This window comes from Panthera onca, chromosome E3 (assembly GCF_046562875.1).
Source record: "Panthera onca isolate mPanOnc1 chromosome E3, mPanOnc1 haplotype 2, whole genome shotgun sequence".
Lineage (NCBI taxonomy): Eukaryota > Metazoa > Chordata > Mammalia > Carnivora > Felidae > Panthera > Panthera onca.
The window spans coordinates 39,409,825-39,429,355 of NC_138354.1; the positions used below are offsets into that span (position 1 = coordinate 39,409,825).

The window sequence follows — 19,531 nt, forward strand, 5'->3', positions numbered from 1 at the left end:
TAACTGGAAAAAGGGACCGGGTGGCTTAGTCAGTTAAGTGTCCAACTCTTGATTTTGGTTCTGGTCGTGATCTGATCTCACAGTCCTGAGACTGAGCCCCGTGTCATGCTCTGTGCTGACTGCACGGAGCCTGCTTGGGATTCTCTCTCTCTCTAAATAAATAAACGAGAAAAGAAAAAAAGAAAAAGACAAAAGGAAAGGAAAGAAAAGAAAAGGCCTTTGCAGCTGTAATTAAATTAAAATAAATTAAAAACTTCAAGATGAGACCATTCTGTATTCAGGATGGGGCCTACATCCAATGACAGGTGTCAAAAGAGGAAAAAGAGGAAGATGTGAGACACAGACACAGGGTAAGGCCATGTGAAGACGGAGGCTGAGGCTGGAGGGATGTGGCCACAAGCTAAGGAACGCCAGGGTCCGCCAGGAGCTTGGAGAGGCAAGGAAGGATCCTCCCCTAGAGCCTTGGGAGGAAGGAGCACAGCCCTGCAATACCCTGATTTGGGGTTTCTGGTAAATTCATTTTATTTTAAGCCATCCAATTTGTGGTGGCTTGCTGAAGCAGTCACAAGCAATTCATATACTGCCTTTTTTGCTAGTGGGTTCCAGGCTCTCAGAGGTCGCCCAAGGTCAAGTTGGCTTCCTGATACCACGCTCGAGTTGCTGTAGAAGAGCCCAATGAGATAGGACATCTGCCTGTTACCTGAGCCCAAGCCACCTGAGTAACAAAGGGAACTTTATTCTGAGTTGTACAGGCTGGGGAGAACCTGGCAGGGTGGGGGTGGAGGGGAGGGTAAGTAAAACGGGGACAGAATAGGGGCTTCCTTTCATGACTCACCTTGGGAGCCTTCCCATCCCTGGGGATGACCTAGGCCTTGCATGTGAGGCTGCTGCTCCAGGGCCCAGTATCAGTTGTCCATCAGCACCGCTGCTATTCTGGTGCATCCAGACCTGCACAATCCTTGGATCTCTTTCAGTCCAAAGTCTGACTCAAAGGGCGCCTGGGGGGCTCAGTGGGTTAAGCGTCAGACTTCAGCTCAGGTCACCATCCCGTGTTTGGTGAGCTTGAGCCCCGCGTCGGGCTCTGTGCTGACAGCTCAGAGCCTGGAGCCTGCTTCGGCTTCTTTGTTTCCCCCTCTTTCCGCTCCTCCCCTGCTCATGCTCTGTCTCTCAAACATAAATAAACATTAAAAACAAGAAAAGAAAGTTGGACTCAAGGCTTGCAAGGCAGCAAGTTTCCCAGAAGCCATACACATGCAAAGGAACAGGACCTTAGTGACGACATCCAAACCCTTCACTTTATAAGGGAAAATGAAACACCTCGCATACCCAGTCAGAACATTTTGAAGTCTTGTTTTCATTTCCTCAAGCCAAGCGCCGCGTGCCCCCTGTCCCCACCGCCCCGGATAAGCAGCCAACTTATCTGCACAAGGGATGAGTTACATTCTCAAGTAACCAGGCAAGAGGCTGGCTGTAGGGCAGTAGGGCAAAACGGAATAAAGACCCTATTCTTAAAACGAATTTATTTTTAGACTTGCCCCTTCCACCCCAAAGCTGGGCCTCTCCTCTGACACTGCCTGGCGCTTCCCCAGTCTAGGCTCTCACCGGCGCTTTCTCAATCTGCCAGATGCGAAGGCGGTGAGGGCGCCCAGCCCCGGTGTCCAGGCAGGACGGCCTACTCACCCGCCCGCAGCCCCTCGGGGTCCACGGCCTCGCAAGGGCCAGGCCATCAGCAGGGAGGCGACAGGAAGAGGTACGGCGGCGGCGTCCGCGGCGGCGGCGGCAGCGGCGGAGGGAAGGCGGGCAGCAGCCAGGGGGCGCGGGGCGCGGGCGGCGCCAGCAGGTTGGAGGGCGAAGGCCTCGCGGGCAGCGGCGGCAGCGGTTGCGGGGGCGGCTCGGCGACCAGGGGCGGGCGGCCGCGCGCGCCTACAGGCCCGGGCGTGGCGGCGACGGCGGCCTCGGGCAGCGGCGGCAGCGGCAGGTGCGCGGGCGGCGGCGCGGGCGCCGGTAGGCGCGGCAGGTCCTGCAGCGCGAGCGCGGCGGCGGGCGGCGCGGGCACGCAGGCCTCGGGAGGCAGCTCCGGCAGCGCCAGGTGGGCGCCGGGGCCCCAGGGTGCCAGCGGCTCGGGCCGCAGCGGAAGCGCGGGCAGAGGCGGCAGCTCCGCCAGGGCGAGCGCCGAGGGCGGCGGCGGCGGCGGCGTGGGGCTCAGGCCGGGCGGCAGGCCCGGCAGCGGCGGGTGCGGCAGGGACGGCACCGGCGGCGGGGTCAGCGACAGCGACGTGCGGGACCGGCCCAGCCGCGAGTGGGCGCGGGCACGCACGAGCCGCGGGTTCGAGCGGGAGCGGGGGAGCCGCGCCGCCAGCTTGGCCGTCGCTGCGGCGCAGCGACCTCCTCCCTCCCCTACGGCGGCCACGCACCGCGCGGGGGCCGACCCGGCCAATCACGGGTCAGTGCGCTGGCGGCCTTCGCGTGCGTCCCGCCAGGTAGAACGAGCTGTTGTGGCGGCCAATCAGAGGCGGCAGCGCTCCCTGTCAGCGTCTCCTTTCAGCCCTCCCACGGTCTCAACCAATCACGGTGTCCCGCGGTGCCCTTGGCCCCACCCCCTACTAGCCCCGAGACCAGGCGCTGCACACGCGCAGTTGGCGCCCCCACCTGGCCTTAGCGTCGGCTGAGTCGCTGCATTCCCGTGGCGGCCAACGAGGCGATAGGGCGGCCGTCTTGTTCCGGGGTTGCACTTAGCAGTCCCGGAACGAGGCGCGCCTGGACGTGGGTCAAGACCAATGCAGATTTCAATTATCTTAAAGAAAAGAGAATTCAAAACCAAAATTTAGGGTGGCCTAGTGACTCGGTTGCTTAAGCGGCTCACTCTTGATTTTGGGTCAGGTCATGATATCCCCCAGTGATGAGACGGGAGTTCTGAGTGGAACTTTGTGCTGAACAAAGCAGCCTGCTTGGGATTCTCTCTCTCTGTCAAAATAAATATATTTAATATGCTTAAAAACTTTAAAAAAAAACCCGAAATTTGATGACATGTAGCATTTGTGTTATTGTTAAGATATGAATGACGGGTGGGTGACAATCAGAAACGAAGGGATGGTAACTCTCTTTAAAACTGGAATATAGAAACCTTTATTAAAATATTAGATCATTTCTAGGTGAGAGGTGCCTGGGTGGTTCAGTTGAGTGACTGACTCTTCATTTCGGCTCAGGTCATGATCTCGGCATCATGGGTCTTCACTGAGCATGGAGCCTGCTTGAGATTCTCTCTCTCTCTCTCTCTCTCTCTCTCTCTCTCTCTCTCTCTCTCTCTCCCCCTCCCTCCCTCCCTCTCCCTCTCCCTCTCTCTCCCCCCCCTTCCCTCTCTCCCTTCTTCTGTCCCTTGGTTGCTCGAGCTCACTCTCTCAAAATGAAAAAATAAAAGCAAATCATATAGAAAAAAACATTTTGGGGTGCCTGGGTGGCTCAGTCAGATAAGCATCCGACTTCAGCTCAGGTCGTGATCTCATGGTTGGTGGGTTTGAGCCCCGCCTCGGGCTCTGTGCTGCTGGCTCAGAGCCAGGAGCCTGCTTGGGATTGTGTCTCCCTCTCTCTCTGTCCTTCCCCCACTTGTGTTCTCCCTCTCTTTCTCTCTAAAAAATAAACATTAAAAAAAAATTTTTTTTTAATTTCTAGGTGAGTTAGGCAGGATATCACTCAAGGACAGTGTGCTGGGCGGGCCCTGTGCCCAGATGTTAGCTTCTAATCCTTTGTTACTGTTAACAAAAAATCAACTGAGTCATTTTGAAGCTCTAACTGGCTTTAAGCGATTCATGGATTGGATAGCATCCCATCCACCAAGTAGAAGGGAGCTGCAAGGAGTTGGGCAGAATGGAAGGTTTTTACAGGAAGGAGGGTGAGGCAAGAAAGTTCAGCTAAAGAAGATTGTGACAGCAAGGTCACCTTCTCTTAGAGGGGAAAGGGAAGGAGGGGGGCAGAGGAGAATTAGGTAGATTACCTCATATTCCTTCGGGGAGGGGATGGTGAGGCCCATGTGACATTACCCAAGTAGTGCGGACTAGAAAATCCCTGACCGGTTAAGACTACGTTTCCCGGAGGAAGGTTGGAAAGTTAGTAAGGTAGGTAAGGTACTAAGCTCCCCTTTGGGGACTTGGCCTAAGTGGCTCCATCTTTAGCTTGTGCTTTCCTAACATCAGTAAAAAGATGTGATTTAGTGTATACCTTGGGGCAGAGAAAGATGAGACTATTTGGATATTTTATTTTAGCGTTTGAGAGAGAAAGCATGAGAGGGGGAAGGGCAGAGAGAGAGGGAGAGGGGAGAGAGAGAACCCTAGGCAGTCTCTATGCTGTCAGCTTGGAGCCCGACGTAGGGCTCGAACTCACCAGCTGTGGGGTTATGACCTGAAGTCGGACGCTTAACCCACTGAGACACCTAGTTGGATATTTTTTTTTAAATGAGTAGTTCTGTGAAAAAGGAAAAATCTAGGACTCCCAAAGAGAGCAAATCAAATGAGGTTGGCTAAGAAAAATCAGGCCGCAATTCTGATGTTCACAGAATTTCCTAAAAGCTGATCAACCTTAAGCCTTATTTGGATTACTGTGAGGGTCGCCAGAGGTGTGGGCTTGGAAGGGCAAAAGGCCATAAGCCAGAGGCTCAGAGAGATGGTTCTGGCACGGGCCTGCCTCTGAGTAGGAGCTCAGAACAGCGGGTCAGTCCCCACTTGTGCCACCTCCATGCTGGAGCCGGGCAAAAGACTACTGGGTGTCCACATTTCTGTGCAAGAAGATCTGTACTCGTGGGGTAAGAAAAACAGGCAATCCTGTTTAATCCAGCATAATACTGATACTGGGTCAGTAACTGGCTTTTTAAGATGTTTGAAAGCGTTCGGGAATCGGAGATGGTAAATGTCTGATTTCTTCGTTTCCAAGAGCCCTTTAAGTACTCAGAAAGAACTTAGTGGTTGGATTTTGTAGATCAAGGAGATTATGTGTGTAACTGAAGTGTATAAGGGAATTGAGGTCATCAGGTTTGGAAGGCATGCTAAATCTTCAGGGAGAAGTCAGATCTGGCAAATTCATAATCTAATAATTATTAGATATATAATAATATAATTATTGCATCATTCATCCAAGAATGTGGGAGTTTTACATCCAAATTGTAAAGTTAATTAGCACAATACCATTGGAAAGCAAGTGAAAGGCTTAAGAAAAAGATTTCGAGGGGCACGGGGGGGCGGGGCACAGTTGGTAAGGGTCCGACTTCCGCTCAGGTTATGATCTCACCATTTGTGAGTTTGAGCCCCGCGTCGGGCTCTGGGCTGACGGCTCAGGGCCTGGAGCCTGCTTTGGATTCTGTCTCCCTCTCTCTCTGCCCCTCCCCTGCTCACACTCTATCCTTCTCTCTCTCAAAAAATGAAAAATAAAAACATTTTAAAAAATCAAAAAGAAAAAGATTTTTAGTGGAATAACTGATAAATAGACTATAAATTCACACAGAAATAATGCACACGTCCCCTAATTTGATTGTGGCTCCCCCCCACTCGAGCGGGGCAAAGTGATGGATGGATGGATGGACGTGGGATGGATGAATGAGGTGCCGGCCGGGGCTGCCCCACCCCAGCCAGCGATCCCCCTACCACAGCACAAAGAGGCAAACAGGGAAGCACGTGGTCTTTATTAATACTTTCAGCCCGCAGGAGACCCCAGGCCAGAAGCCAAGCCCCAGGGTCTGGTCGTCCTCACCCACACCGGGCTGTGGTTCTGAGGCACTCAGGATGGGTGGTGATGGAAGGGCCTCGGCGCTCAGCATTTTCCAAGAGAACAGTGGCCTGGGAGGAGGCAGGGCCCCGGTGAAGTCTGGACCCCTCCTCACCTCCCAGGCGACTCGAGCCCTCTCCCTCCTCTGGTGTCTAAGATCAGTCACTCAGCACATACCTACAGGTGACCTGAGAGCCTGCCATCCCTCCCGAGGGCTGGGCCAGCCCCAGGGCCAGCCCCAGGGCAGCCTGGAGGGGCCACAACGGTGGCGCAGGGTGAGTGGGGGACAGGGCCACCGTGAGACGCCTCTCACCTCCATAGCCATTTCCCAGCAGGCCACCGCCACCTCTCTTCACCTCAGGGCTGCCTAAGGCACAGACAAGCCAGGGCACCAGGTCACCGGAGGACTTCAAAGTCCTCCTGCCCTTCCCGGCTTCACCCCAGGCCCTGGGATACTGCCACTCACCGAAGGGTCCAGGGCCCAGCTCTGGCCTCAGCTGTCCATATGTGCCTGGGGGGGAGGACAGAAGGTGGGGGCACTGAGTCCCCAGTGGCCTTCACTTGGGGTCTGTCACTTCCCCTTCTTGTTCTAGCATCCAGGTTCATGCTCAGGGTCCCTTGCCCCTCGCCTCTCCTCCAACCCCATCCGTTCCTGCCTACCCACCCTGTTCCTGTCCTGTTCCCTCTCTCCAGGGCTGTGGGTGGGCCTGGGCCCAGGGCGCAGCCCCCTACAGCCACCGGGACAACCCCACAATGCTTTTCCACATAGCCCATTACCTGGCTGGCTCCTGACCCCCGGATATGCACCTCCAGCCCCATATCCAGGCCTCAGGGCAAGCACCCAGGGCTGGACGGAGGGCCAAGAGGAGCCCCTTAGGGTCCCAGCCTGACCTGCAGAAGGAGAGCTGCTGTGGGTACCCGTCCCCACCAGAGCAGGACATCCAGGGCCTCAGAAGCCCCCGCCCGCTTGGCGTGGTCCCCGTGGCCCTTGCCAGGGTTCACCCCCAAAACACTCATTTCCTACCATTTCCTTCAGGGCCTGGAGCTGCTGCCTTGGGGTAGACTGGCGCTTCTTCCCCGAACCCTGCAAGAGATCCAAGTGATTCCTCCCAGCCCCTGGATGCCCCTCTCCCCATCGCCTGCACTCTCCCCCAGACTCACCATTCCTAAAGCCATTGGCCCCAGGGAACTCTGGAGGAAGGAGAAGGTCAGAGACAGGAGTAGCCCCTGAGTCCAGTGCTCCCCACCCCACCCCAGCGCCCCCGGGCACCTGGCTGCAGGTGGGCCTCAGGGAAGACCCCGGCTCCCAGACCATTCCCGTAGCCAAACCCTGCAAGACAGAAGTTGGAGAAAGACCGGGTGAGTGGTGGGGGTAGGGGCCCAGGGTGACCAGCTCATGGACAGACAGGAGGCAGCAGACACGCAGACTGACTCGGAAGCAACCCAGAGAGGGCCTCACACATTCTCCCCACCCTCAGTAGGCTAACCCTGTGCCACCCCTGGTGTCCCACCTTCCAGAAGCTTCTCCTGACCTCCCTCTGGGCAGCTCCCCTTTCCACCTCAGGACCGTGCCTCAGTCTGCCACTCTGCCCTCACCGGAGACAGGGTGGCACCTGGTTCTGGCCATAATTACGGCCTAGTGCACAGTAAACGTGTGCCGGCTACATCGGGAAAGAGCCAGATGCGGCAACAGACGGGAGCAAGGAGGGCTTGCCATAAGGAAAGTGGCAGCCTGCACCCAGGGGACCAGGCGCTCACCGACTTTCTGAGGCTTGAGGCCACCACCAAAGCCTGGGGGAGAGGAAATGGGGATAGAGATTGGGGGGCAGGTGGTCAGCCAAAGTCTCTTGACTCCACTCTTCTCTAGCTGGGGACAGGAGAGGCAGGAAAGGGAAGGGCCTTCTCACCCAGTTCTGTTCCTGCTCCATAGCCGTTGGGGGGCCGGTATCCTGTGGGGAGAACAGAGATCAGCGGAGAGTACCCAGACTTTCCCTAACGCCCTGGGGGTCAAGGACGGACCTTATGGGTTCTCAAGAGGAGGAAGGGATCCTCCCTATCGACAGGAAATGGAATCAGAAGAAATGGGCTTAGAAAGCAGCAAGAGAAACTGAGGGTAAACTCTGGGAGGAACTTCCTTTCCCTAAGGAGCCTGAACAGCTGAGGCAGACTGGGGCACAAGGATGATGGAGGAGTGACCCTGGTGTGGCATGGAGATGGGGGGGGGGGGGGGCACAAGGATGATGGAGGAGTGACAGACTCGCACCTGCTTTCTGAGGTTTCATTCCCCACTGGATGGCCGGAGTCGGTGCTAGGAAGAAAGCCAAGTGACAGGAGTGAGCTTAGGGCAGGGAGGGTCAGGAGTGCTGCAGGCTGCCCTTGGTGCAAGGGCTGGGGGCGGGGCTGCCATACTGGGGGTCCCGTGGGGTCTCAGGGCCAGTTTAGGCTTTCCCTCAGGTGGCTCTCTGTGATAGCCTCAGGCTCAGCTGGAGAACGGGCAGGGGCTTGTGGCAGCCCAGCTAGACCCAGGCCCTCCTGGGACCAGGTATCCCCTGCTGCCCCCCAGACCCCACTCCACACTGACCTGGGAACTTGCCATTCTGCACTGGGGGAGGGGGCTGAGATTTGGGGCCCCAGCCGCCCCCTTTGTCAGAAGGGACCCCCGAAGTGGGAGGCCTGGGGAGCAGCAGTGGAGGGACCCTCCCATTGCAGGGACCTAGATGGGGGGGGGGGGGAGGGCAGTGAGCCCAAGTTGGCGCCTACCCCAGGCTGCTCTCCTGGCCTCAGCCTGGCCAAACCACCAGCCCTCAGTGGCTTCCAGGACAGACACAGCTTGGGTGGGGGGAGGGGGGATGGGGCGGGGCACTGGCTAGGCCAGAAAAAGCCCTGTTCCTGCAGTGCTAGGGGGCAAGGTGACCCACATCTAACATGGCACCTGCTGTTGGCCCACCCAGACCCTCTGCCTTCCAGCAACATCCCTCCCACCTCCCTCCTGGTGCACATCCCTTCACCCCCAGCCCCGCCCCAGGAGCCTCACCTGGCTGGGCCCCCACCCCAATCCCATTGCCATATCCTGGAGAGAAAAAGCAGGGATGTGAGGGGCAGTAATGGTAGGGTGGGGGAGGGTTCTGGAAGGAGGCAGGAGGAGGTGCAGGATAGACATGGGGGGGGGTCTCTCACTTGCCTGGCTTCTGAGGTTTCACACCCCCTCCAAGAGCTGCAGGAGAGACAGGAGCCTTGAGACCTCAAGTTCCTAAGAAGGAGCTCTGTCTCCCCTCTTGAGGCCCCCACTGCACTCACCTGCCGGGAGCTGCAGCCCAGGCCCTGGGGCATATCCTGGGAAGAGAAGCAGGCTTGAGGACAGGGGCTGGGGTGCACAGACTTCAGGGCAAGGCCCAAGAGGGGCAGGGGTGGGCTCACCTGGCTTCAGAGGGCTCATGCCCCTTCCCAGGCCTGGGAAGAGACAGAAGCAGGATGAGGGGACCCCACCCTGCTCCTTCTCTTCTCCAGGACCCAACTCTTGGCCCCACGGGACCCCGTGCCCCGTCCTCCCCTGTCTCCACCCCACCCCCCAGCACTCCAGGGCCTGCCCCTACCTCCCTCACCTGGCTGGGCCCCCTCACCTGGGAAGACTCCGGCTCCCAGCCCATTCCTGTAAACTGGGAGACAGGGTGTGGGTCATGAGGGGGAATGGGGCGGTGGGGGGAGTAGACAGTTTCTGGGGGTAGAGAGGGGTGGGGGCCTGACCGCAGTCCCAATTCTTTCTGGGATCCCCCCCACCTCCGGCGCCAAGCAACTCTCCCAACACCAGCTGGGTGTCTGATGGTGTCTCTCAGCCCAGATGCCAGCAGACGCTGGCGTCAGAGCCCACAGGTTAAGGGCTCAGTGCCCCACCCCCCACTTCAGGAACCATCCCCAGTCCAGGGGTCACCTGTGCCTCTGACCCACTGGCTAGAAATCGAGCTCTCTGGGTCTGGCTAATTTGCTAGAGCCGCTCACAGAACTCAGAAAAACATTTGACTTCTCAGAGTGCAGGCTTATTAGAAAGGCTAGAAGTCAGGACCAGTGCAGGGAAGAAATGCCCAGGGCCTGCGGGAGCGCCCGAGGGGCTTCCGCCCCCTCCGAGCCTTTTGGGTTTTCAGGGAGGCTTTGTTACGCGGCCCGGCGGACTAAGTCACCAACACCGGAAGAGCCTCTCATTCCCCAGCCCGGCCTCCTCCCCAGAGCTCAAAGGATGGGACCGAAGGTGGGACCCAATCACCGAGTGGGATCTCCTGGCAACCAGCTCCCCAACCCTAGGCGGCTCGTTAACATAACAAAAGAACACCTCCTGCGGCCTTTAGGAAATTACTACGCTTTTAGGAGCTCTGTGCCAGAACTGGAGATCGAACACTTATTTCTTCTTACAAGTCACAGTATCACGGGGCCGGGACCGAGAAAGGCTTTACCTGGCTTCTGGGGCTTCCCGCCTTCACCGACGCCTGAAGAAGAGATGGGACCAGGTGAGCTGCCGACTCCCCATCTCTGGGCTTCTCCTCCACAACCCTGGTGGCCCCAGCGCCCGCTTCCCTACCTGGTCCGTAGCTGATGGGAACCACGGGGCCTGTGTGGACGGGAGAGGCTCAGGTATGGAAGGAGGACAGGGGACGAGCCAGAAACCTGGGGCCTCCTCCTCTGCTACCTCCATGCGATCGTCTGCTCCACTCTTTGTGTCTGGCAGGACCCCCAGAACGGGGCTTGGGTGAAGAGACACGCTGCCCCCCAAGCCCTCCTCTCCTCACCTGCTCTGTAGTCTTTGTGAGTTAGAGGGGTGAGGGGAGGGTGGGGGTTGGGCTGGCTAAGGTGGAGGTCCCCCAGCTGTTCTGAAATGGTCACCAGCCCTGCCCCTGCAAGGCCCGGAGGGAGGTGGGAGAGGACGCCCAGAATTGCACCCCCCAGACCTCACCAGTCTCACCTGGCTGGCCTCCCAGCCCGTTGCCGTTCCTGAATCCTGGGGGGACAGAAGGACACGGGGTGTGAATGGGGGCAGGGGAGCTCAGGGTTTGGGGGAGGTGGAGAGAGACAGGGAGGGGTGAGGCTCACCTGGCTTCTGGATCTTACTGCCCCCCCCTCACTTAGGCCTGGGGAGGCAGAGGCTGATGTGGACCCCACCACACCTCTCCTCTTGGTCCCCACGCACCCCCAGCTCCTGCTTTTCTCCCAACCCTCAGGACCCAGACCTGGCTACCTTCCATGGGTTCCTGTTGTCATAAGTGGGGGGACGGGGGGGGGGTGGGGGGAAAGGAAAGCTGGATGGGGATGAGGGACAGTGTTTGGAGGGGCTCAGGAGGAGGCAGGACAGAGCTGGCTAGGGCTGGGAGGCCACCTCTCCCCTCACAGGGGCCTCTGAGGTTTCATGCCCCTCCCAGGCCACAGTTCACCTCTCCATCTCCCCAGCACTTGGAACCCAGCCCCCCCCCCCCCCCCCCATAAAGCCCGGCCCCTGGCCCCTGGCCCCTGGGAAGCCCTGCCTCCCAGCCATTCCCAGATCCTAGAGAGGATCCTTAGGGAGTAGGGAGTGTTCTGGCTTCAGGGGGTTCATGGATACAGATAAGACCAGGGCAGGAATCACCTGGCTTCTGAGGCTTCCTGCCCCCACCAAAGCCTGGAGAAGACACAGGAGCAGGTGAGGGACGAGGGAGCCCCCATCTCAAGGCCTCCCCGCGGTCCTCCCCACCCCGCTCCTACCTGCTCCATATCCGTTCTGGGTCGCTGGGCCTGTGGGAGAGGAAGGGTGAGTTGGGGGGATTTGGGGCCAGCTGAGGTACAGGTGAAGGTGCCCCCTTCAGAGCCAAGCCAGAAAGCTAGAATCCTGGAGGTCTTCTCTCAGCCCTCCCTCAATTATTTACCAGTCCGGTCTCCGCAAGGCCTGGAGGGGAGAGGACGCCTAGACGCGGGCACCCAGACCCCACCAGTCTCACCTGGCTGGGCTGCCAGCCCGTTGCCGTTCCCGAATCCTGGGGGGCAGATAGGGGCTGTGTGAATGGGGGAGGAGAGCTTAGGTTTGGGGGAGGTGGCGAGAGACAGGCAGGGGCGAGGCTCACCCGGCTTCTGGGGCTCCACACCCCCTCCAAAGCCTGGTGGAGACAGGGAGCAGGTGAGGGTCCAGTCCCCGTCTCTGGGTGTCCCCAGAGCCCTGGGACGCCCCTACCTGGTCCATAGCCGTTTTGAGTTGCAGGGCCTGGTGGAAAACAAGAGGGCTCTGGGTATAGCCTCTCTTCTGAGGCTGCCCCTGAAGCCTGGCCCCTGTGGCTCTGAATTCACCACCATACCCACCCCGTTGAGTCCCTGACCTGCCCTTGGGGCCCAGCCCCCTGGGGAGCCTGAACGCCACCCCCCGCTGCCTGGGTGCCAGCTGGTTGGGTTATCACTGCCACCATGTGCGTCAACCAGCCAGGAAGGCAGACTCGGACACTGCTTCCTGTCACCAACCGCAGGCTCAGTGCCAGCTCCTGCCGCCTCAGCCGCTGAGCTGTTTCCACAGCCTGTTCCCTGTCTGGTCCCCTCTTGGAGGCCCCAGCTCAAGCACCCACAGGTGTTTCAGCGGGCCCCAGCCAGCGGTCTTCTCCCTGCCAAACCCGGCGGGCGCCTTGGCCTGTCTGTTGCCTTCATGCTCCTTTCCTGTCCTCCCCCAGAGCGGCCCAGGCTCCGGAGGGGCCTGTCCCCCACCTGCTCACCCCCGGCGGTCTGCCACACCGGCTGGGGAAGGCGGTGGCCTGGGGGTCTCATGTGGCTTCTGTGGCTTTACTCCCCCACATCCCCCAGGGCATGGGGAAGACTTGGGGGGCGCTGCCCGGCCCCTCGTCGTCCCTCCGAACTAGGGTCAGGCCCCCGAATCATAACTACACCTGGCCACCTCAGAGACCCCCGCTCTCCCGGAGCTCCGGGCCCTCACCTGGTTGCACTCCTGCTCCTGGGAAGGCGCCGCCTCCCGGCCCATTTCCGTTCCCGAATCCTGGAGAGACAGAGCAAGAGGGAGTAAGAAGGATGTGGACGACTGACAGGGAGACAAGCAGTGGGGCTCACTTGGCTCGTGTGCTTTTCTACCCCCACCAAACCTGGAGAAGAGACTAGCCGATGAGGGACCCAGAAGCCCAGCCAGGCTCCCAGCTTCAACCCCACCCCCTCGTCACCCCTCGTCCAAAGCCATTCTGAGCTGCAAGATCTATTCGGAGCCACATGGAGACATCACCCCAGCAATCTCCCGCCAGCAATCAATTTTCTGCCCCCTCTAGTCCCTGACGTGCCCCAGCTTGGACCAGGCGCCCTCACCTGGCTGGGCTCCAACTCCCATCCCATTCCCGTTGCCAAATCCTAGGGAGAAAGAGAGAGGGAGTAAGGGGAGGCCGGGAGACCCGGCGAAAGGAGATTGGGACATAGGGACAGGGTGCGGCTCACCTGGCTTTTGTGGTTTCACGCCCCCTCCAACTCCTGAGAAAGGGTCAGGGACCAGGTGAAGAAGCCTGGAGCTCCCTTGAACCTTCCCCCCCCCCCCCCATATCCTCCTGGCCCCCACCCCTACCTGGTCCCTGAGCCGCAGGGCCTGTGGAGAGAGGGAAGGCAGGGCTGGAGCTGGGCCAGTGTGGCTGCTGAGGGTGGGCTCACCGCCTCCTATGCTGCCCTCACCCAGGACCTCTGTGTCCCTCAACTGTTCTTTGCAGGAAGCATGCCCTGAGAAGGGCCTGGGATTTGGGAAGGCCTCCCCGAGACCATGGCTCTTGCCACAGGAGTGGCAGCAGCAGCCCAATGAGGGGAACAGCTCCTGAGAGGGAGACACGGTGCCCGAGCTGGGGACATGCAGAGAGGGCTACTCTCCCCTCCCCTGGTTGCTGAGGTTGCATCCCCCTACCAGGCCTGGGGAGAGACCGAGGCTGAGCCGCTCCCCACAACTTTCTCCCCTTCTGGTTCCCTGGTTCCAGTTCTACCCGCACCTCCTTTCCTCCCGGGGCCCCGTCTCCGGGTGTCCTCACCTGGCTGGGCTCCAAGCCCCGGGAAGGCACCAGCAACCAGTCCATTTCCATATGCTGGGGAGGCAGAGCCAGACGGCATAAGGAGGGGACTGGGCTCCAAAGGGAGCCAGACAGAGAACAAGGTGGACAGAAGGGTGGGCATGGACGGGGGGTGTCTCACCTGGCTTCTGGGGTTTCACACCACCTCCAAAACCTGGGGAGAAAGATGTGGCAGGTGAGGGGACCCCAGCGACCCAGCCTCCTCCTGGGGTTCCATAGCTGTGCTGAGCTGTGAGGTGAGGCAGGGGGCTTTTGGGGTCCCAGCTGAGGTGGGGGTGAAGCAAGGGTGCCCTTCTCCCCTCCCCCAGCCAGACATGAGGAACTCTTATGGTCCCCTTCCACCTCCAGTAAGTCACCAGTTCTGCCCTGGGGGAGCCGGGGAGAAGACACTCCTGATGCTGACCCAGCCTCATCGGCCCCATGTCAGACCCATCCCTCTTCTCCCACCGCACCTGGCTGGGCCACCGCACCTGGCTGGGTGACCACACCTGGCTGGGCGACCGCACCTGGGAAGGCCCCTGCTGCTAGCCCATTTCCGTTCCCAAACCCTGGGGAGAAAGGGCAGGAGGGGGTCAGGGAGGAATAAGGGAATAATAGGGGGCAGAGATGGGGAGACAGGGTGGGGGGCTCACCTGGCTTCTGGGGTTTCACACCCCCTCCAATGCCTGGGAGGGAGATGGGAATCAAGTGAGGGTCTCGGATCCCATTTCAGGAGCACCTCTAGAATCCTGGCCCCAGCTCCCCATCACCCTGGGCCCACCTCTACCTGTTCTGTAGCCATTCTGAGCTGGGGGGCCCATCGGGAGAGGGAGGGATGAACTGGGGAGGTTTGGGGTCTACCCGGCGTAGGGGTATGAGGCCCTTAGACCCAGCCAGAAACAGCAAGTCACAAGGCTCCCGATCTGCCCCCTCAATCCTTAAAAAAACCTGACCCTCCCCTCCAAGGTCTAGGAGGGAGACAGAGAAAACCAACCCCCAGAGCCCACCAGTCTCACCTGGCTGGGCTCCCAGGCCATTCCCGTTCCCAAATCCTGGAGGGACAAATGGAGACAGGAGTGTGAGAGAAAGGCGGGGAGACAGAGCTGGGGCTGGGCAGGGCCCACCTGGCTTCTGAGGTTGAACATCCCCACTGAAGCCAGGGGAGACCCAGGGCACAGGTGAGGGACCCCGGATCCCCTTCTCAGGGTCGCCCAGGACCCCTGCTCCCCCCTGCCGGTCATTCTGAGCAGGCCTATGGGAACTCAGCTCCGGTCGGTCCATCCCAAAGAGGGTGGACAGGACCGCTGGTGCACAGGAAGGGGGCCTTGGAGCCCACTCCCCTCTTTCCGCTCCCGCAGGCCCAGAGGACATGCAGTGAGCCATGCTTGCTCGCCCCGGAGTGGGGCTCAGCAGGGGCAGCACAGGGAAGAAGCAGGGAGAGGAAAGACTGGGGGTGCCCAGGGCAGGTCCACGGGTGAGATGACACCAGAGCCGTCTTGGTGGGTTCCGAGGGGGGAGGGGAATGTGTGCAGCAGGAAAAGGAGAGACCTACACCTGCCACAAGGGATCGCTGGTTTGCTTCTCTACCTGGGGGTGGGGGTGGGTGGGGGATGTGTATGTGGGGGGGGGGGGGGGCGGGGAGAGGGTCAGCACTGTCCCCACATATTCTGAGGCAGCTGCTTCTCCCAACCCCCAAATCCCATTTGCCCATCTCTCACCTGCTCCCAGGCCACTGGGGGGGCCGTAGCCTGAGTGGAGGAAACAAGAAGTTGAGCCTGGGGGCCAGGAGGGGCCAAGGGCTGGGGTGCCTCACCCTCGTTCAGAGGACACAGCTGCTCCCACCCTGCCCACCCTCTCAGCCAGCTTTACCTGATCTGTAGCCATTGGGGGTCCCTAAGCCTGTGGGTTGAGGAGAAGGAGGCGAACTTGGGAGGGGGCAAAGGTCTGAACCTGAATGCCGCCCTCCCACTCTGCAAGAGCGGAACCCCTCTCTGGGCCTCAGTTTCCCCTCTGGTCACAGGAGGGGCAAGGACAGAGCCAGGTGAGTAGCCAGCAGCAGGGTCATGGAGGGAGGGGGCAGATCCCCTGAGCCTCCCACAGGGGTGTGTCTGCCTCTACCCTCCATTCCGACTCTGGAGTGTCTCTGGGATGCCTCCCTTCCCGGAAATCTCATCCTCCTGACGCCCCACCTCCTAATCTTTCCCTCCTGCAGTTCAGGTGCCTCTGGTCTCAGCAGGGATCCCCTTCTCCCACCCTTAAGACCCCACAGGTTCCTGGAGTGAAGACCCTTCTGTGACACTCTGGCCCCCCTCCCCCCGTCCCTGGGCCCCTTTGTCTTCTCCCCCCTGCCCTGCCTCCAGGCCTTTGCCCTGTCTTACTGCCTGGATGTGCTTCCCCTTCCCTGTCACAGCTTGCCCCCTTTGAAAACCTAGTTCAAACCCCTCCTCTGGGATGTTCTCATGCCCCATCCCATTCCTGTTCCAAAGGTGTGGGGTGTCTTTGCTCCACACACTTGAGCTGACCATGGACGAGACTGTCTGCTATGAAGACAGGGAGGGACCCTGTGCTCTCTTGGGGCCCACATCTGGATCTTAGAACTAGGTAGGGAACATCTGGGGCTCTCCCCCCAGAGGGCTCCCAGACCCCTGCGGGAGAGACCAGGCCCTCTTCCTTGACCCCAGTGCCAGGAGGGACTGCTTACCTTTCCCTAGGCCTGGAGACAATGGAGGTAGCCCTGGGGAGAAAGGAGGTGCTGACTCGGGGTGGGGACCCCAGAGGTGGAGAGGGAGCAGGACCCAGGCATCCATCCCCTGCCCAGGACAGGCTTCACACCCGGACCTCCATCTCTCCGGAGCCCCAGCATTGGCCCAGGGCTGTACCTAGGCCCCCCAAACCCAACCTCAGCAACCTCAGCTGCCCGCCTTCCTCCCTCACCGCCTTGCAGGCTTTCAGAAGTCAGGCAGAGCAGGAAAAGGGCCACGGGGAAGGCCCAGGTGCCCATGATGCCGAGTGGGACAGGATGGCACCCACCCTTCGGGCCTTTAAACACCCCTGCTGGGTGGGGTCTCGCCCGGGCCCCCCAGCTGTGCGTGGCAGAGGCTCTGCTGGCGGAACCCAGGGGGCCAGCCCCCACCTCTCTCTGTGGCATGACTCCAACCCCTCAACTTCTCCCCGCCCCACCCCTCATCCATCATGGGTGCTGACAGCCGGGACAGGCCCCCACCTGGCCCCTGGGGCTCCTCCACCCGTCAGGGTTGGGGCCCCGGCGCCAGACCTCGGGGGCTCAGATTCCCTCCCAGCAGCTGGCAAGGGGCAGGCAGGCACCCCAGGCCCAGCCCATATAGAGCCGGAGAGAGGAGGGAAAGCCAGGCCCAGAAATGTGGGGGGTGGGGGGGCAGGCAGGGGAGACTCTGATGAGTTACTGTGATACACAGCGGGGCGGGGGCGGGGGGCAGAGACCAGAGTGTTCCAGAGGCGTGTGGAAACGCCAACAGACAGGGGACGACAACAGGCCGCGTGTCCACAGGAAGAGCTTGTCTAGCCCTGGAGGCTCGGGGACCATACCAGGAGGTGGCCCATGGTCTCCCAACAGAGGCTGCACGTACAAGAGCGGGCCCGGCCTCCCTTCTACAGGAGGTGGTGACACCCAGGGAGCCTGTCCAGGGATCCTCACTGTTCCTTGAAAGCCTGGTGGGGGCCCACCCGCTGCAGGAGGCCCTCTCAGCTTCACCCCTTTCTCCTGGCCAGCTCCAGCAGCAATGGCTCTACCCCCGGGGGGGTGCCGGCGGGGGTGGGAGGGCACTGCTTAAGGTGGAATGGGGACAGGACCGCAAGAGGGTGCCAGAAGCCAGTTAGCGCTCTGTTTCTCGGGGGTGGGCCGATGAGCCTGGAGCCCAGGCCTGCATGAGGACTTGGTGAGGACCCAAGTAGGGGAAGACGGGAGAGGCGGCCCCGGGAAGTGCCAGGAGTGAACCCCACTGAGCTGGCTGGGGACGACAGTGACTCAGGCCCCCTGGGCCCTAGTCCAGAAGGCCCCACACCCTGTCTGATGGTCTGGCCCCTGCCCAGCCCGCCCCTCCTGGCACCTCTGTCTAAGGATACAGCCAGCCAGGGCAGGGACCTAGAGAGGGGCTACCGCGGGGAGTGGGCGACACGGGTCTTCTTGCTGTAAGGCTTCTGAGATCGCAACACACACAGGGTCCAGCTCCAGCCATAGTGGACAGCAGGGCTTTTACGAGATACACCCTCACTTGGAGTACCCCCCCACCGCCCCCCGCACTGAGATGTGCCTGTACCTCACCTCCCTCTTTGTTCTCCCACCTGCACATGGCCATGCCCCGGCACCCACTTTCCCCCCCCCACACACATAGGGCCCCTATGTTCCCACTGGGTGCCTGCAGCCCAGTACCCCGGCGCAGCACCCCACACGCCCCCACTCTCCCTGCCCGGTACAGAGGCATAGAGCCGTGACCCAGAGTCCTGGGGGCTGGACCTTTTACTGGCTGCCGGGCAGTCTGCAGGGCTCCTTGGGTCCAGTCCCCTATTCTGCTACGCCACACACTGCTGGGCGGGCAGCAGGCCAGGTCACCCCAGACACTGCACCGCTCTCTGTCCTATGCCAGTCTAGGCCCAGGGTGTCTGCTTCAGAGCCCATATAGCTAAGGGCCCCCTACACAGACCCAGACACAAGGCTCTCCCCATAGTGTGCCAGGGAAGCTCGGCCCGGGATGAGGTAGGCACAGACCAGGAGGGGCCGTGCAGGAGGTACAGGCTACTGCCAAAGGGAATGTGGGTACCCACGGCCACTGCCAGGCTGCCTTGGTGCTGGCATGGGCCGGTGGAAAATGCCAGGCAGCCTGGGGCCTTGGGCCAGCTGGAGGCTGCTCAGAGCCAGGGCTGAACCCAGTGGGGCATCCCCTGGCCCCTGCAGTGCTGCCACCCCCACCCCAGCACATCCAGTTCCCTCAGGTCGGGCCAGGCTGGCCTGAGAGCACAAGGACCACTTGGGGACCGAGAGAGCCCCTGATGGAGCCCGGGCCTCGGGTACCCTTTGCTCCTAAGTGTGAGGGGACATGGTGGTCCAGCTTCCAAGCAGAGGAGCGACTTCCAGGGGCCAGGGCAAGGTGACAGCTGGGTGTTGAGAGTGCAAGGCAGAGGTCCAGGAAGTGTGTCGCCTAAAATGGTAAAGCCTGTCGATAGACTCGCAGCCAGCTGCTCAAAGCGGCACCTGCCGGGGTAGGAATTTGTGGAGGACAGCTGGAGGGGAGGGCGGGCGCCTTCTGAACCTGCACCTGTGCTGAAGTCCCCTCAGGTCACCCTCTTGGCCGTGCACCTGACAGCCCTTTAGCCTGGATCCCTGTGCTGGCTGCCTCTAGGGCACTGCCCGGCACCTCTAGGCACTTGCCCGGTGCAAAGCTGACCTCTGTGAACTCCCTCTCCACTCACCTGCCAGTTTATTAAAGCCTATGCCAGCGTGAAGTCGGGCAAACACACAGAAGCGTGCAGAGGACAGAAATGTATGATATAACAAATACCCACAAAACAAACAGCTACTGGGGCGCTTAAGTGGCTTAGTGGGTCGCGTGTCGGAATCTCGATTTTGGCTCATGATCTCCCGGCTTGTGGGAAGGAGCCCCTGCGTCGGGGTCTGCGGTGACAGTGTGGACCCTGCTTGGGATTCTCTCTTTTCCCCTGCTAATGCTCTCTCTCTCGAAATAAATAAATAAACTTAAACAAAATTCAGCTAGTGCTGCTGG

General features: G+C 60.2%; 1 protein-coding gene across 1 annotated transcript; it reads right to left on the minus strand.

Moving 5' to 3' along the window:
- Nucleotides 1-5,657: 5,657 nt before the first annotated feature.
- Nucleotides 5,658-16,909, minus strand: GREP1 (glycine rich extracellular protein 1). Its single transcript, XM_078440465.2, has 36 exons — nt 16,497-16,909; nt 15,645-15,674; nt 15,494-15,523; nt 14,900-15,079; nt 14,792-14,827; nt 14,429-14,461; nt 14,298-14,344; nt 13,918-14,248; nt 13,758-13,811; nt 13,310-13,330; nt 13,060-13,218; nt 12,683-12,742; nt 11,939-11,968; nt 11,832-11,864; nt 11,709-11,744; nt 11,476-11,505; nt 11,360-11,392; nt 10,703-10,738; nt 10,322-10,351; nt 10,197-10,229; nt 9,372-9,407; nt 9,169-9,201; nt 9,049-9,084; nt 8,933-8,965; nt 8,786-8,821; nt 8,333-8,464; nt 8,015-8,059; nt 7,659-7,700; nt 7,510-7,542; nt 7,022-7,081; nt 6,913-6,942; nt 6,776-6,835; nt 6,529-6,642; nt 6,218-6,262; nt 6,065-6,118; nt 5,658-5,822 (listed from the first exon to the last, which is right to left on the minus strand). The coding sequence occupies exons 1-36, from the start codon at nt 16,774-16,776 to the stop codon at nt 5,797-5,799; spliced, it is 2,337 nt and encodes a 778-aa protein (XP_078296591.2). The 5' UTR covers nt 16,777-16,909; the 3' UTR covers nt 5,658-5,796.
- Between the last annotated feature and the right edge of the window lie 2,622 nt (nt 16,910-19,531).